The 17,463-nt window shown below is 39.2% G+C and overlaps 1 protein-coding gene across 1 annotated transcript in view; it reads left to right on the top strand.

Annotated features, from left to right (window-relative positions):
* Positions 1-14,396, top strand: part of LOC146003486 (uncharacterized) — a 51,580-nt gene extending 37,184 nt beyond the window's left edge. Inside the window, exon 3 of the mRNA XM_083141776.1 lies at positions 14,380-14,396. Within this exon, the coding sequence (XP_082997902.1) occupies positions 14,380-14,396 (17 nt within the window). The remainder of the gene's footprint in view (positions 1-14,379) is intronic.
* The last annotated feature ends 3,067 nt before the right edge of the window (positions 14,397-17,463 follow it).

Here is a 17,463-nt window from a genome sequence, read left to right as displayed (position 1 = left end):
AGACAGCGTGATCAATGATTCAACAGCAGGATGTCGATCATTGTGGACCACATTTCAGCGGCACATTATCCAGCTGGTGGTGAAAATTTGTACTATTTTCTTTTTCGTCAGAATTCGCTTCCCCATGGTCTCCATAGCCTCCTCACCGCTATCCGATGCTTCGAACGGCCTCCAGAGGGCACTAAATAGAGGAAGTTTAATTGTGACCACCCTGTACTTGCAGGTCGTATTACTCAGAAATTACTCATTTCTGGTCCGATGTTGATATAAACTGTTTTTCTTCTATAACAATTCCTGCAGTATTGCCACACATTTTGGTTACACCCTATATATCACACCAATATCTATCTCAGCAGTATGTGTATACAAGCGAAGCATCGAAAGAATCTTTGCATTTCTCCTTTCAAAGGAAAGCTGTGAAAGTCAACAGGTGTTTCTTAACATTGAAACGTTGAATATAAATAGAGCGTCCTTCCTCGCCACGCAGTAAATCTTAAGAATTTGTCAAACTGGAAAACTAGTGACGTCAATTAGAGGTAAAAAAAAAGGTAAAGTGTTCCCCTGTGCATAGCACCACGCCATGAAGGCGTATAGGGGGTGTGGGGGTAACGCCCCACACTTTCTTGATCCGGTCGTGAGTGGGGGTGATGTGATCAGCATCACGCCCCTGACCGCCTTTACCCCCCAGGGTTTCCCCCAGGTACCCATGTTATTCGACGCTGGGTGGGCGCCGGGGCCGCTTTCACCGTTAGAAAAGTTCCCGGATTTGAACCGGCCGGGGATCGAACCCGGGACCTTGAGCATGGTAGTCAGACGCGTTACCGACTGAGCCACTGCGGCCACCCGTCAATTAGAGACGAGGTTATTTATATGTTTTGTGTGTGGAAAGCGGGCAGGATGTGAAGTTCAAGCTAGATTTGCAGAAACATGGAAAAACGGAAAGATACGTTGAGTGTTACATGCATTTGAAACCATTCAATTTTGGGAAAACACTATAATTTCAGAGGATTTTCAAAATACAAAAGAGAGCATTACTTATTTTGGCAAACAAACACAGAACATCAATATTTATAAAAACAAGGCAACGATGTTACCACTAAGCCTTTGCGGAGGCATCCTTAACTTAATCTTTTTAAGCAGTAGTCATACTTCGAGAAGCCATCAACACTAGGCAAGCCTAGGCACTTGGAGATCCCTTGGGTAAAAAGTATTGATGGAGACAATGCTCTCCTATTTCCACAAAAATAGGCAGTTGGAAAGCTGAATAGTTCAAATAAGTAACCGAAACCTCAATAGTGATATTATTTCGAATAAAACATAATTTCTTGACGAACCAAAAGTTGATTTTGGTCTACTTTTGGACCAATTCAGTCAGTCATAATGTTTAAAAAGTAATTCCTTCATATTTATATCTTCTGTAGAATGTTACTTGGTGTTTTAAGTCCATTTTATGCACAGTTAAGGCTAGTCAGGACTGGACCTACAGTTTATAGTGGGATCCGAACCATTATGTTCCTTCACCGGGTATCGAACCCGGGAGCGCATTTTTCCAGTCAACTTGTGAATGCGGTTTGATTTCTTGCTCTCTGATTGGCTGTTGGAATGTTACGGTGCTGTGATTGTGAGAATATCTTGTTTGCGCTGTACTTTATATGTTAGGTTAGGTTAGATTAGATTAGAAAGCAGCAAATTTCCGCCAAAAATAGGAAATAACGACATTCTCACAATCACAGCACCGTAACTTTCCTTACAAGGCGATGACGCTACCAGTGCGCCATCGGTGAGGCCACAAGTGATTCGTATCAGTTTAATTATATACCAGTCAGTAGTCATGATTACCAAATTAAACTGTCAAATAGATTTGATGTTCTGCAGGATTTAAATGATGATGAAAATATAAATGAAACAGACGTAAATAAGAATTGGGAGCACATACGTAATTCAATATAATCAGCAGCTAAAGAAAGTATAGGATACCATAAACCGAGAAAAAGTAAGCCATGGTTTGATAATGAATGTCATAACCTAATAGAAATAAGAAATCAGGCTAGACTTAGGTGATTAAATAACTCTGATGGTACAAATCTAAACAATTATGATAGAATAAAGCGAGAAGTTAACCGCACGTTTAGAAGTAAAAAAAGAGATTACTTGAAAAGCAAAATTAACGAAATTGAAACAAACAGCAAAAATAAAAATATCAGAGATTTATATAAAGGTGTAAATGAGTTTAGAAAGGGGTGGCAACCTAAAGTAAACTTGATAAAAGATAAAGATGGTGATTTTCTAGCTGACCCAAGCGATATTCTAAATAGATGGAAGAACTACTTTAATGACCTTTTAAATGTTCATGCAGGAGATTAATCAGAAGTAAATGAAGTACACACAGCAGAACCTTTAGTTCCAGAACCTAACTTGACTGAAGTTAAAGATGCTATTAAAAGGCTAAAGAATAACAAAGCACCTGGCATTGATTTAATACCAGCTGAGTTAATTAAATATGGTGGAAATTCTTTAATATGTCAAATTCATAAATTAATTTGTTTAATATGGAATAAAGAAGAATTCCCTCAACAGTGGAAAGAATGCATAATTGTTCCTGTGTTTAAAAAAGGTGATCAAATGAACTGCAATAATTACCGTGGAATTTCTGTACTCTCAACAACATACAAAATATTGTCTAACATTCTTTTAACAAGAGTAACACCATATGCTAATGAAATTATAGGTGATTATCAATGTGGATTTAAGCTTAACAGATCAACTACAGATCAAATTTTTCACATCAGTCAGATACTTGAAAAAAAGTGGGAATATAATGAAAATGTCCATCAGCTATTCATTGATTTAAAAAAAGCATATGATTCGGTCAAAAGAGATAAATTATATAATATATTAGTAGAGTTTGGAATACCTAAGAAGCTTGTTAGTATGATAATAATATGCACCAGTGAAACAGAAAGTAAAATTCGTGTGGGTATTAATATATCTGACAAATTTACAATTCACGATGGGTTAAAACAAGGAGATGCATTATCTCCATTGCTCTTTAATTTTGCTTTAGAATATGCTGTTAGGAAGGTAAAAGAAACTAAAGAAGGACTAAAATTAAATGGCGTGACTCAGTTGTTACCATATGCAGATGATGTAGACTTACTGGGGGATGATGTGAATACAATTAAGAATAATGCTAAAATATTTTTCAAAACTCCTAAAGAGATAGGTTTGGAAGTTAAGAAAGAGAAAACTAAATATATGCTTACAGGCCGAAACCAAGTGTTAGGTAATAATCAAAATCTAATTATTGATAACAACTCGTTTGAACCAGTTTCTAAATTCAAATACTTAGGAGTAATATTAAAAACTGAAAATTATATTAAAGAGGAAATAAAAAGTAGGCTTAATTCATGAAATGCATGTTACTTCTCTCTTCATAAACTTTTGTCTTCTCGTTTAATATCTAAGAAAGTAAAAGTTAAAATATACAAAACCGTAATTTTGCCTGTAGTATTATATGGATGTGAAACTTGGTCCCTTACATTGAAAGAGGAACATAAATTGAGAGTATTTGAAAATAAGATCCTTAGGAAAATCTTTGGACCTAAAAGGGATGAGGAGACAGGTGAGTGGAGAAGGTTACATAATTTAGAACTACATAATTTGTATTCATGTCCAGATATTATTAGAATAATTAAATGAAGAAGACTTAGGTGGGCAGGTCATGTGGCACGAATGGGAGAGGAAAGAGGAGTTTACAGGATTCTTGTTGGGAAACCTGATGGTAAGAGACCTGTAGGAAGGCCAAGACGAAGATGGAGGGACAACGTTGAAATGGACCTAAGGGAAATCGGTAGGGATGGAAAAGAGTATATAGAACTTGCTCAAGATAGGGAAAGATGGAAGGCCTGTGTTGCTGCAGCCATGAACCTTCGGGTTTAAGAAGGCTAGGGAGTTAGTTAGTTAGTTAGTCATGATTAGGTTCCGAAACTGGGGGGAGGGCAACGACAGTTCACTTTTCCTCGTTAGATAAGGTTTAGCATAGTGAGAGGGGACGCACCCCTAATAGACGCCACTGACTGTGTATTTTGTAACAGGGTGAATAACGTTCAAGATTTAAACTTGGAATTTCTTGTTTTTACTTTTGTTAAATCACGTGTCTGAAGAGAACGTTCCCATTTTGCGTTTTCAACAACGGAATTTATGACAACTTTGACTACCATTTCTACATGTAAAATTCAAATATCATTCATATGTAGTACATACGAGTTATTTTACCTGGTAGAAATATAAGAATAATTCAGAAAAATTCTGTAGCGGAGTAGTTTTCACGGTGCGCTACGACGCCAGGCGTCCCGGGTTCGAATCCCGGCCTGGGCAGGAGTGTTCATTGTGAGTGCACTTCATGTCATTACTCATCCTCATCTTCGCGATTAGGCAAAAAGTTGCAGAAAGGTGATGTAGAATAAACAAAAATCAATGAATCAAGAAGAAAGTATAGGCTACTTAAAATAATTCAATATTGTTGTACTTCTGGGAAGTTTGTTTTCAAGGGATCCAGAATATAAAAGTCTGGACGAGAAATGCAGTATGAATGCAGCCACAGAAAGAAACTTACATCCTGGTAATTTCAAGAGTCGCGTCTTCTTAAATATTTTCCTCGTTGCCTTTTTCATATTTTTTTTCTGTGCGGGATAGTTTTCACCCAGGAAAAATTTAGATTGTTTTGCTGCTTGCTAAAGGAGTCTTCACCCCCCGTGTTTTCGAATTAGATTCACTTAATTCCTCTTTCTTGATTTCACACGCAACGAAGCATGTGATTGGCTGTTTACTTAAGATGAGTCGTGGCCTACAGAACGGGAGACCTCCTAAGCAACCAAAGACTTTCCATAAAGGATATCTAACGAATTAACACTTATTAATGGGATATGTTAACAAATTAGATGAAAGTATACCAATATTCTGTTTAGCAATAATGTCTCTTTAAATTATTACAATAACTGCACAACTCATCATTATATTTTGCATCATCAATATTTATCGAAAAAATAATCATTTTCATTGTCTTCAATATATCAGACTGAATGACAATATGCCAACTGAAAGGCGTTTTCGTTAATGTAAAGCATATTATGCTCAAAATATAGGACATTTACGTATTATACCGTACACATATCTGGGGGAAAAGAGGACTGCAACCGTACACATGTATGAATAAAACATTAAAATACTCTGAACAAGGCAAAATTTTATAGCTCAAAAAATATATACACTAAAAACGTAACATTTCCACCCTCTAACAGGGTCTTCTTCAGACGAAACTTAACAAATAAATTGATGAAAGACACAAAACATAATCTTATATATACTATGACGGTACCTCAGAGGTGAGGGTTAACTGCACACAATCACGTCACGAGAGCCCCCCAAAAAGATTCACTTTACACCAAAATTACCACCACTTCAAACGTGTACTTTTCAGATGGCTCTCATGTGTCACACCCGTAACACCGGAAGCGTAGATTGGTTGATTACTGAAAAGGAAATCCAACCCCATAAGAGATTATATTTCAGTTTGAAAACTATAAATTCACCAAATGAAAATAAAATGTTCAAACAAAGGATATTCTTGGCGGAATCACCTAAGAATTCAACATTTGACTTCAAATTCAAAATTTAAACATAAGTATCTTGTGTAATTCACAGGTATTACCCCAACCCACTTCCATGTGTCTCTAGCATGTCAATTGTATTCCAAAATTTTATAACCTTAGATACATAGGCAGGACACAAAGTTTTCCCCTTCTGTAAGGAAACACACAATTGAAACATGCACTTATCACATACCAAGTCTAGTGAATATATTCAGGTTGAAATAGAACTCATAAGTTAGTTAACTCATTTATTGATATGAGATATTACACCTCTGACACATATAAAAAACTGGAGCTATTTATTTATTTTTTCAAAAGCAAACACCCCGTTGCTTACCTCAGCATGAACAGCTGATTTAAGATTTTTTAAAAGGAATTATTTCCACTATGTGACAAGTTTGGCAACACCGCCTCAGTTGCACATATCGTACCATGCCCTGTTCGATTAAGAAATATTGACCCTGGCAGACCTTGTCAGCTCCTTGCTCAGAAATGTGATGGATAAGCTTTCTACAGGAAATGGTAAGAACACTGGCCTTTGGCAAGAGGTGACGAGAGGCCAAGCGAGGGTTTAAATAGGTTCGCATGAGAGCGACACGAGGTCTTTTAATCTGGAATCATCGGAGAAGCAGGAGCTACTGGTCTTATTTCTAACCGAACAGGGTAAGCTAGTCTACACCCATTCTGCCATTTGCATTGCTCACTTCAGTCTAGAAACGAATCATGAGTCTATTTTAATGAATAGTTAGATATTTGTACCTGCCCGTTCAGGGCTGTCTCTACCATCAACTAGTACTAATAGTACATCCCTATTTAAGATCCCCGCGTTCAGAGGAACGCTACGTGGTGGAGATGCGTGGTTTTTCATCCATTTTTACGGAAATGTGATGAAAAATTAGAGCAACGTGGTTCTTTTGGAAATGAAAAGCGTCATGCCTTGTTTTCCTAAACAGACATGAAAATTGAAAGGGTAGGCTGCGGAATTTTTTCATTTATTTCACTCTGAAATAAATGAAAATTGAAATGCATTAATATCATGTTAGACTTGTTTCTTCGCGGAATTTTTTCCTAATGGGGGGTTATTTTTTTTAAATAAGGTACGTCACCATTGTTAGTAATGCCTTATGTCATTTACTGAGTTGGAGGACGAGCTTGATACCACATTGGATAGGCTCATCATTCTTGCCAATAATTCTGTTGGTCCGTCTTTTGATGTGGAGGGCCAACCTTGTGCCTCATCCACCCCAATCAGAAGTCCTCCATTAACTAGAAGCCGCGCACGCGCGCAGGCTCACTTTCAAATTGATAATCGTCCCACAGTTCTTGTGGACCCACCCACCATGGCTCAACTACCCTTTGTTCATCCCTTCTTGTTCGAGAGCATTCAGTTTCAGGGTGCCTCGGGGGAGGATGTTTCTAAATTCATAGACCGTTTCGAAAGTGCGGCGATTCTGAACAATTGGGACGAGACGAAAAAACGGCAACTTTTCCCAGCGTTGTTATGTGGGCCAGCCCTCCGCTGGTTTAATGCAATTAGCCAGCAACCAGGCGTCAATTTAGTCAGCTATGAGGACGTCAAGAAAAAACTTATTGAAGAATTCACAGGCTCCCTTGATCAGCTGCAGATCGAGGAGCAGATCAGATATCGGTTCCACAGGGACGATGAACCGGTATCCCCTTATGTTAGGGACAAGCAGACCCTCTTGTTTAAGATGGACCCTAACATGGCTGTGAATAAGCAGCTTAAATACATAAACGCAGGTCTTCAACCGGAATTTATCAGGGAGATATACAAAAAACAATATAATTCAGTTCCGGAGCTTTTGAAAGACCTCAAGGAATATGAAAAGGCAAAGTTCCTTATGCGCCGTAGAACGGTGCAAGAGCTCTTGCATTCGGCTCAAAAGGAAACTCTTTTTCCGTCTCCTGCTGAGTTGCGCATTCCTCACCAGAACCCCGTAGTTAGCACTACGGCGGTTGCTCCGGAATCAGCACCTCGGGCTAATCAAGACATGACTAATCAGTTGCAAGCCTTGCAAGCTGAATTGGAACTTGTCAAAAGACAACAAACGTCTCTCCCAACTTCAGAACCGTCCGCTGTAGAAGCTTTGACTAAGCAGGTTAGCAACCTAGCGTTAAAAGTCGAGGAAGTTATACAGTCACACGATCACGAAAATTTTCAAACTGTAGGCCAAAATTATCAAAGGGGTAATTTTAATCACAATCGTGGTTCAAACAACAGACGAGGCTTTCAGGGCAGGGGAAGTAGAGGCTACCGTTCAAACAACGGCCGGTTTCAGAATCGTTCCAATTTTCAGCGTGGCCGGGGGCGAGGTTCACCAGCCCCCCGCGGTCGTCCCGATCAAGGTGACCGGCGTGGCCAACAACTTTGTTATAAATGTGGTTTTCCTAATCACCACCAAGAATTTTGTCTTCAAACTCCAGAAGATTTAAACGCCAATTAACCGCAAGTAATGGAGACATACCTGCGGCCAGTAAAAAGATTTTAGTCTCTACTTTCCCGTCTGAAGATCTCATTTATGTACATGCCAATGTAAATGGGGAACGTCAAAGGTTTATTGTCGATTGTGGGAGCCAAATAAGTGTAACAAGTGATAAGGGTATTCCTGCACATGCTAGGAGGTTTAAAATCAACACTCTAGTTAAAGATGTCACGAATAATTGTTTAATAATTAAAGAAATTGTACTTTTAGATTTTTCTCTAAATGGCTTTACATTTAGGCACCCCTTCATGGTGATACAAGATTTTGGTCATAATACCATCCTTGGTAATGATTTTCTCAAAGCCCAAAATGCAACTTTAGATTTTGAAAGCAATAAATTGGCTTTGAGCAGATTTGGCACTCCCCCACGCAACCGCATTCGGTTTGAATCGAAGAAAGCTTTTGATGTTTCCGTTAAATTGGCAGGTTTGCTGGTACATATTGTTGAACCTGAATATGTGGCTTCTAAACGAATTGTTGTGAAACCAAGATCACATTTGTGCATCCCTTTAAAATTAGTCAATACAGCAAATCAAAATTTAACTTTACTTGAGCCGGATGCAAATTGTCAGGCTAAATCTGGCATAATGGTACCAAGGTCGATACTCAACCCTGCTACACAACTTGTTTGGGTATCCAACCCTTTGAATTATAGAATTGTAATTCGCAAAGGTACTCGGATCGGTGGCGCAGAATCTTGTGAGTTGGCAACGGTGGATCAGGAAAATAGTTCTGTAACAGTTAATTTAACAAAGGAAGAATCAGAAAACGACGATATCCCACAAGTGGATATATCCAAATTTGACATTAATCCTCAAATGGAGGAACATGAGAAAAATCAACTTTTAGAGCTTTTGTTAAAATACAAAAATGTTTTCAGTTGGTCCGAGAATGACATGGGCCTTGCCACCAATTACAAACACAGGATAAAGCTTTCTGATCCTACTCCGTTCCATAAGCAGCAATATCCGATCCCGGTACATTTGCGAGCAGAGATAAAGAAACAAATTGAGACTTTGAAAAAACAGGGAATAATTCGGGATAGTACAAGTCCTTATAACTCACCAGTTATTCTTGTGAAAAAGCGTGACGGAAGTTACCGTTTTATTCAAGACGGTCGCTTTTTGAATAAACACTCTGTGTTCGATGGGATGGCCATGCCTTCCATTCAGTCTATCTTGCACGATATGGGGGGAAAGCAGTACTATTCTAGTGCCGATTTACGTTCAGGATTCTTTCAGATAACATTAACCGAAGACAGTAAACAGTACACAGCCTTCTCTATTCCCAACCTAGGTCATTTTGAATTTAATGTTTTAAGTCAAGGTCATATTACTTCGCCAGCAGCGATGAATCGAACACTTTAATTGGCTTGTAGCGGAATGCAAAGTGATAACTTCGCCTTCTATATGGATGATTTATTTACCTGGGGCCATACCTTTAATGAAATGTTGACAACACTGGAAAAATTGTTTCAGTGTCTACAAAACGCTGGCTTGAAAATTTCTCCACACAAATGTAAATTTGGTTATTTTGAGATACTCGCCCTTGGATATTTGGTGGGTCGTTATGGCCTACGCTTGAGTGACCGTATTATTTCTTCCATTAAGACTTACCGCACCCCCTCCACCACAAAACAAGTTAAACGATTTTTAGGTTTATGTTCATATGTCCGTAGATACGTCCCATCCTTTTCAGAGAAGGCCCAACCTCTCCAGTCCCTATTGGACAAAGGCAAAAAATTTGTATGGGGGGAGGACCAAGAAACAGCTTTTACAAACTTAAAACACGGTTTAATAACTGCCCCAGTTTTGCTACCCTATGACCCTTCTAAAGAAACACGCGTCTACTGTGATGCAAGTCTGAAAGGCCTTGGTGCTATTTTAACACAGCCAAATGCAAATAATGATTTCCTTCCTGTAGCATATGCAAGTCGAACACTCAAAAAAGGGGAAGAAAAATTGTCCATCATGGAACTAGAACTATCAGCGGTTCTGTATGCCCTCAAAACCTTTAGGTTTTATTTAATTAGGAAACATTTCGAAATTGTAACAGATAATAAAGCAGTCAGTTATTTGCGTACCACCCGTAATTTGAGTTCGAAGCTCTCGCGGTGGAGTGCAGAGCTTGATTCATACGACTTCACGGTCGTTCATTGTAAATCTACACAAAATATTTCCGACGCTATTAGCAGGGAATCAACCAACCCCCCGGACGACGAATCGCCAGAATTGGGCGAACCTCGTATATTTCTCCTCCAGGATGAATCAATAGATGTGGGAAAACACCAGCGCGACGACTCATTTTTTTCAGAAATCATAAAAGTTTTGGAGGGGGCAGATGACGCCCAATCCCCCTTCGAAAGACAGGCTTTTTATTATGTGCTGGAAAATGGTCCTTTATACAGGAACCATAAGATGGGTGGGGGAAGTAAGAAAATACTTTGTATACCTAAGTCCGTACGTCATACTGTAGTTGAACAATTACATTCTCACCCGTGTGGTGGTGGTCATTTAGGGTTTACTAAAACATATTACAATGCGCTCAATCGCATATATTTTCCCTATATGAAACGTTTTATACAGGACAAATGTCGCCAGTGCCTATCTTGTCAAACAAACAAGCGCCCTACGGGGTTGCCACAAGGTGAACTCCAGACCTTTCCAAGCTGTCGCCCTTTTGAACGCCTAGCTATAGATTTCGCGGGACCGTTCCCTCCCAGTGGCCCAAATAAATGTAAATACATTTTATCATGCATGGATTTTGGTACCCGATATATGATTGCTGCTCCTGTGGTCGATACCACTGCTCAAACGGCTGCTAACTTTCTCTACGAGCACATAATATTAAGATTTGGTTGTCCAAAAATTATCAACTCTGACAGGGGGGGTTCATTTAATTCCTCTGTATTTAAAGAACTTAGTGCTAAACTCTGTATTCAGTTAAAATTTGTTACTGCGTATCACCATAATACTTCCGGTTTAGAGGAACGAGGTATCGGTATTTTGCAAAGTATAATTAAGCATTTTGTAACCCCAAAACATGATGACTGGATTACCTATCTACAACCAGCTGTGTTTACGTATAATGTTACACGCGGCGACTCCAGTCGTTTTAGTCCGTTTTACCTCATGCATTGGTTCGAAGCCCGTCTGCCCTGGGAAAGTATGCTTCACGCAGATCCCTGCGAAAATAGTGCGAACACGGACAAACTTGAAAGGCTAAACAAGGCACGAGACGCGGCTCATGAAAATTTACGTAAACGATTTGAGTCCCAAAAGAAGTATTATGACAGACGTCATCAAGCAACAAGTTACGCTCCTGGTGAATTGGTATTATTATATAACCCCACTCAGAAGGCAAAAACGGCTAAGTGCTTTTCAGGTGTTTATTTTGGGCCCGCGGTAATAGTAAGAAAGGAAAATAGCAATGCCTATTTAGTGGAATATGAAAATAAGGGCGGCAAGATTGTGTCCGATTTAGTGGCTGTACAAAGGTTAAAACGCTATCACCGCCCTTCAGGGGGTGAGGAAGAAACGAATATCGTATCTCTTCAAGAGGAAGATTTCGAACCAGTAACCGCCCATACGTAGCCCAAAGCACATGTCGTATTTGTTTACTTTCTGTGTGGACCTTATTTTTATAATTTTTATATTTTATTTTAATTTTATTTTTCGTTCCATTTCCTTAAAAGTATCAATACGTCAATTCGTTTTCTCGCCAAACGTATAAAACCTAATGTACGCACCATTGTTGTTTTCTCGTAGAAGTAAAACTATTTTGTTAGACAATTGCATGTTTTATATATGAAGTTATTTATAAACACGCTCTGAAATATATGTGCATTTTTTCCATCCATGCATGAATTATAAAAAGAATTGAATATGTTGTCAGTGAGCTCACTTACTTAATTAAAGCAACGAAAGTGCGGCACGAGCGTTATCTAGTGTATATTTGTCTTTTCTATTGTGTATATTAAACCTACCGGTAGTATGTGAAAAGACCCGTTATTATAGTTAATAACGTAAGAAATGTTAATGTCCCCGTGACATTTAGCCTTAAATAAAGAAAGAAGTCTGCGTAAGCCGACTAAAATGAAGCAGAGAACCAAGTTCTCATTTAGACCATGTAATTTGTGCTAATAATAAGCAAGGTGTGAAGTTTCATACGTTTGACGAGATATTTTTTTTATCTATTTTCAGTTAAAATTATTCCTGGCCGACCGTTTGACTTTTATCTTCTTGACCCTCCTTGAATCATTCCTATTTACATTGCACTAATTGCATTGTTTCTAAAAACTAACTAAAATACCCGAGAAAATTTTAAGTTAAATTTATTTTGTGTAAAAATATGTGATTTATCAAATTTATTGATTTGATATTTATTGGCCGAAAAGTAATTAATTTATTTTCAATAATAACTAAAAATAACAGTTGTGGTCATTTTAGCAAGTTTAGGTTCAATAATTGCTACCTAATTCAACAAGATGCAGTTTTTCCTATATTTATTAATTTTAATTGCATTTATTTCTCACGTCAATTCCCTATCCTTCAAGGAAGTGGTCATAAGATCTTTTCAATACCCGTACATCATTTGTTCAGTAATTACGTTAACACTAGTTTTTATTTGTATGTTAATTATTGCCTTCATTTGTTGTCAGCGAAGATGTAAAAAGTTAAAAGTTTTGGGAAATAATTGCCCAAGGGAAATGGAACGAGTAAATATGTCTTCAAGTGTACAATTTTTAAATATATCCCAGTCGGATAGCGACACTTGGCACAGTGGTCCCACCCAACCCGTTACATGTCGAAATCTTGCGTCAGTTTTTACCTTTCAAGACCCCTTTTATGACCAAGCAGATACTCCAAACGTAATTATCCCACTTGAAATTCCTCCCGTCCGTCTAGATACATTTAATGTTGCATGTCAAACTCTTAATCCATTAAAGTTAGATGATGTTAACACCTCATCTCGCTCTGTTCAAACTAATCCTGTTAAAGTAAAAAGAGTTAAAGGAGTTACGGTGAAAACACAAAACGTAGATGTGTCTCGAACCGACGACCCCCAGCCCCATTCTGAACCAATTGTCCCTTTCATTCAAAACATGTTTTATGACGACATATAATCAAGCTGCTTTTCCACGCACTCCCCTAGCCGTTATGCAACCGAGTTCGTACTAGCCTGGGGCGCCGAGCAAGCTTCCCCCCTTCTTTTTATTTTCCTCTGGTTCTGTCTCGATGAAATCCAGGTACATCAAGAACCAAAAGTTCATGAAAGGTACTCTCTTCCTCTTCCTATTTGCTCCTTGGCACCGCCTCCCTCGTTACCAGTCCTAAGTTTCTATCGTCGTGTTCCTCGCAGAGAAAGAACACGTTCCTGTTATTGGTCATCACTCACGGGGGACTCCGCCCATCAAGAACGGCCGCTATATACTTTTCCCCCTTCCCCCCCCCCCCGACTCAGATCACACATCCAGCAGAGATGAACGATGTCTTTAGCTAGAATCCTCGAGTTCCTGCTTTATGCTGAATTGCATTTCCCTCGCAGTTATCTTTCGTCGAGGCCACTTCGGTGCGCAGTTTCTACTCCATATTCGAGTTAGCGGAAGACACATATCCTATTTTAGTCTCGGAGAAAGAGAATTTGATGACACCTTTCTTTGTTGTAGATGAACTTTACACTCAGCTGGCTTCGGCAATGCAATTCCTAGTCTCCAAACGAGGTGTGAATAATAGCCTCTTCAAGGGCGCTTATTTATGCGACGTTTTTCTCGTTCCTTCAGAATTTTCAAAAGTTTCCCGAATGAAATTTAATTACTTCTTACAGATTAATTTCATGTTAATCTTCGTAAAGTAGGTAATAGCGAATAATTGTGCTTATATCTTAATTTCCCACACGTCATAGACTTTAGTTGAAGCAATATCATACGAAAGGAACGTGATAGCCAAGAAATGTTTTCTAAATCAATAACCCAGATTAGTTTCAGTTTTAAATTTACATTTTTACCTAAGAGAGACAAATGCGCCCCCCCCCCCTATTTTGCCGACGGTTTCAGACCGGTCAAGGCAACCTCCTAGGGTCACACCCGAGATGTTTATGGTTTGCTTTGAGCACTTTTAATTTGATTTTTTTGTTAGTATTCTATACCGTTTTTTTTTCATTTTTCTCAGTTTATTTAGATCAATTTGTTCATGTCACAAACATTTTTTTTCTCTCCCTTCCAGATACCAAGCATGGCTGACATCGCGCAATTTTATTGGAGGTGTCTCTTTCTATTCCTGACAACCCTTCTCACCTTTCAATATACAGTTGCAAATGAAAATGAGGATATTTTTGTAAGTGGGTTGGGCTTATTTTACGAACAACAAGGTCTTATGGTTCACAGTTCCGATTACATATATACAACTGCCAATATTCATATTGATATTAACATTCGGACTGATAACCACTCAGGCTGTGTTAAGTGGTCAGCTATTCAAAATGATACCCATGATCGTATTCAGCAATACTTACGCGAAATTTCACTTTACCTCCCTTGTCGTTTTAAAACCAGCGATAGCCGGCCGAATTGCCATGGGGTGTGGAAAAATGTATCTGGGAGCACTCGAGGGAAAAGATCGATTTTTTTTAATTTAATGAATTTATTTTCGGCGGGTCTTTCAATTTATAACTCCTTTTCAATTCATCACCTTAGATCTTCTGTTCAAGCTCTAAAACATAATCAAGATCAGATTCAGGCAGAATTACAGGAAATGAAGAAAGACGAAATCCAGACTTTCCGAGTTGTTAATAACATTTTGGTAATCTTCAAACGTTCTCTTATTGCTCTTAAAGCGGATTTAGTTTCGACATTTTGTGACATCTATACGGAAGAAAGGCACCTAATGGCACTTTTGCACGCTTCAGAATTATTTACCCGTATTGATTTTATGGTAACCGATCTATCGATGAATAAACTGTCTTATCATATGATTTCTCCCGATTGGCTCCGTGTTTTTCTCAGTCTTCATTCTGACTTTAAGGACCCCCCCCCACGACTCTAACCCCCTTAAGAAGAAGCATGAACATCTTTCATGTACATCGTCCCCTTTTGCTCTGTAAGGCCAGGCAGTGTATTTCACCGCATATTGGAACTTTCCGGGTACAGTCAACGACCCAAATGTGTTGAGACCCACCCCTGTGGATCAGCAACCTGCCAGCCACCTGTGAACAGTTTCATCCTACCAGTGGCCATATTTACTGTTCCCCTTCTTGGAGTGATTGCAGCACGGTACACCTTCCGTTTTCGCATGCAACCAGCGTACGAAATGTGTCGCCATTCGATGTGTGCCGGAAATATGCAATGGCGTCTGATGTGAACTTTCGGGGGCCTATCCTAACATTCCCCCCCAGTGTCCGCCATTGAACAACGCATATTTTGGGGCGTGGAAACGCTACTTGGAGTGGCTTTCCATGGACTACCCTGTGTTCGCCCTCCCCACGGCCAACGTCTTTTCATCTGACCTGTACTGAACAGTATTCCTGAACTTTCCACACCGGGATTCGAATCCGGTCCCCCAGTGCAATTGTGATCGGTCAAGAACCGTGTATGTCCCGGAACAGTGCTTCGTACCCCAGGACTCCGGGGTTTGAGTGTATTTGGATTGCCCTGCCTTTTGATTTCTCAGGTCATAGTGTGCACACATAGTGTGCTACGAACGTCAGTGAAAACATCATCTTCAAATATTTTTTTTTAATCTTCGTGTGGTTGTGCGCAGTCCAGTGGAGCTTGGTGTTTACCATGGTCTTTTTGCTCTCGCCTCGAACTGTCATCCTGATGAGGCGGAAGATTGCGAGCATGCGGCCTTAAGGTTTCTCACGGATTAAGTCGGTGCTTAGTTAGCACTTGTTCAGAAGACATTCGCATGTCTCGCGTTACGATGCAGTGTGTTGAACTTTCCGCTGACTCCACGGACCTGCGAACAACACTTTATATCGCATGTTGACCAACCGTCAGCATTGTTGATTACGAAAGACTCTTCCAGCGTGTGGCTAATGAAAACAAAAGACTTTCTTTCAGCATTCAAGCTTGAGCTTAATTCTGTTCCATTTACTTTTCGGTGAAGGGTCTCCGACATTTTTTTATTATTATTTTATCATAAGGTAATTGCAATACCTAGAACCACTCTTGAACGGAAGATTCAAAACAAATTCACATTAATTACAAGCCGTGCAAAATATTCATTATTTTATCTTTGTCTGCAATCTGCTCAGTGAATCCAGTCGCCAGAGCTTTGTTAGTCTGCAAAATGCATTCCAGGGTGTAATACGTGCAAGTGAGGATTACATTTGGGTGCCCACAGAAAGGGTCACCCCTTTCACTCCAGAGGCGGAAACTGTAATAAAAGCGTTTGCTTGACTACGTACTAGAATACTTTGGTCTACTTTAATGTCAATAATGCAGTCTGTGTTCCACGCGTGGCAATGGAATGGCCCTTAAGCATTTTGTGTTTTTGTTTTTGTTAAGAAATTAACGTTAATGAAATCAATCCTTTACAGAGAATGAATAGCGGGTTGTCTTCGGATTTCAACCCGATTTCCTCAAAAGCACTTAACGTTTGGGAACAAGTCGACCTCCCACAAGAGACGGCCCATTTCATTTGTGGAAAATCACGTCTGGAACTGGACCGTCATTCACCTGAGTCCGTCCCATATTAAAAACCCTTCCAAACCGCAAAACACGATTTCGTCTCAACTCCTCTAGTTTAATCGAACACTCAGTTGTGTGACAGTCTCTCATTTCGTTACCTCTCTTCAATGAATCTATTAAAGTAAGGGTGTGCGAATAAAAGCGACGGATTAAATATGCTGAATAGAACACTTTTTTTAAAGGAGATTGACAAATATTTTTACGTCATTACAACGGGTAAGTGCTCCGATATAAGGATGCCAAGTTTGATTTACGCAACATGTTCTAACAATACCTTTATCAGTGATTGTTGCAGCTTAGTTGACATGGAGGGTTACACAAAGGAACGTCGAGTTTTGATAGTGAAAACTCATTACAAGCATGGCGAGTGTTATGCAGAGACTTTAAGGAAGCTTTGTGCAATCCTTGGACGTGAATGTGAAACTAATGAGAGTAAGTTCGGAAGTTCATCAATAAATTTGAGGAAACAGGTTCGACAGCAGACATTAAAACACCGCGCTCTTAATCTAGCCGGTCTGTTGAGAACATCTTTATTGTGCGTGACAGTGTTATTACGAGTCCAAAAAAACTTTCACTCTTAAATCGAAACATTTACCTGCTGTAATGATGTAAAAATATT

This window comes from Lepisma saccharinum, chromosome 20 (assembly GCF_977018435.1).
Source record: "Lepisma saccharinum chromosome 20, izLepSacc3.1, whole genome shotgun sequence".
Lineage (NCBI taxonomy): Eukaryota > Metazoa > Arthropoda > Insecta > Zygentoma > Lepismatidae > Lepisma > Lepisma saccharinum.
This window is presented reverse-complemented; position numbering and strand designations above follow the sequence as displayed.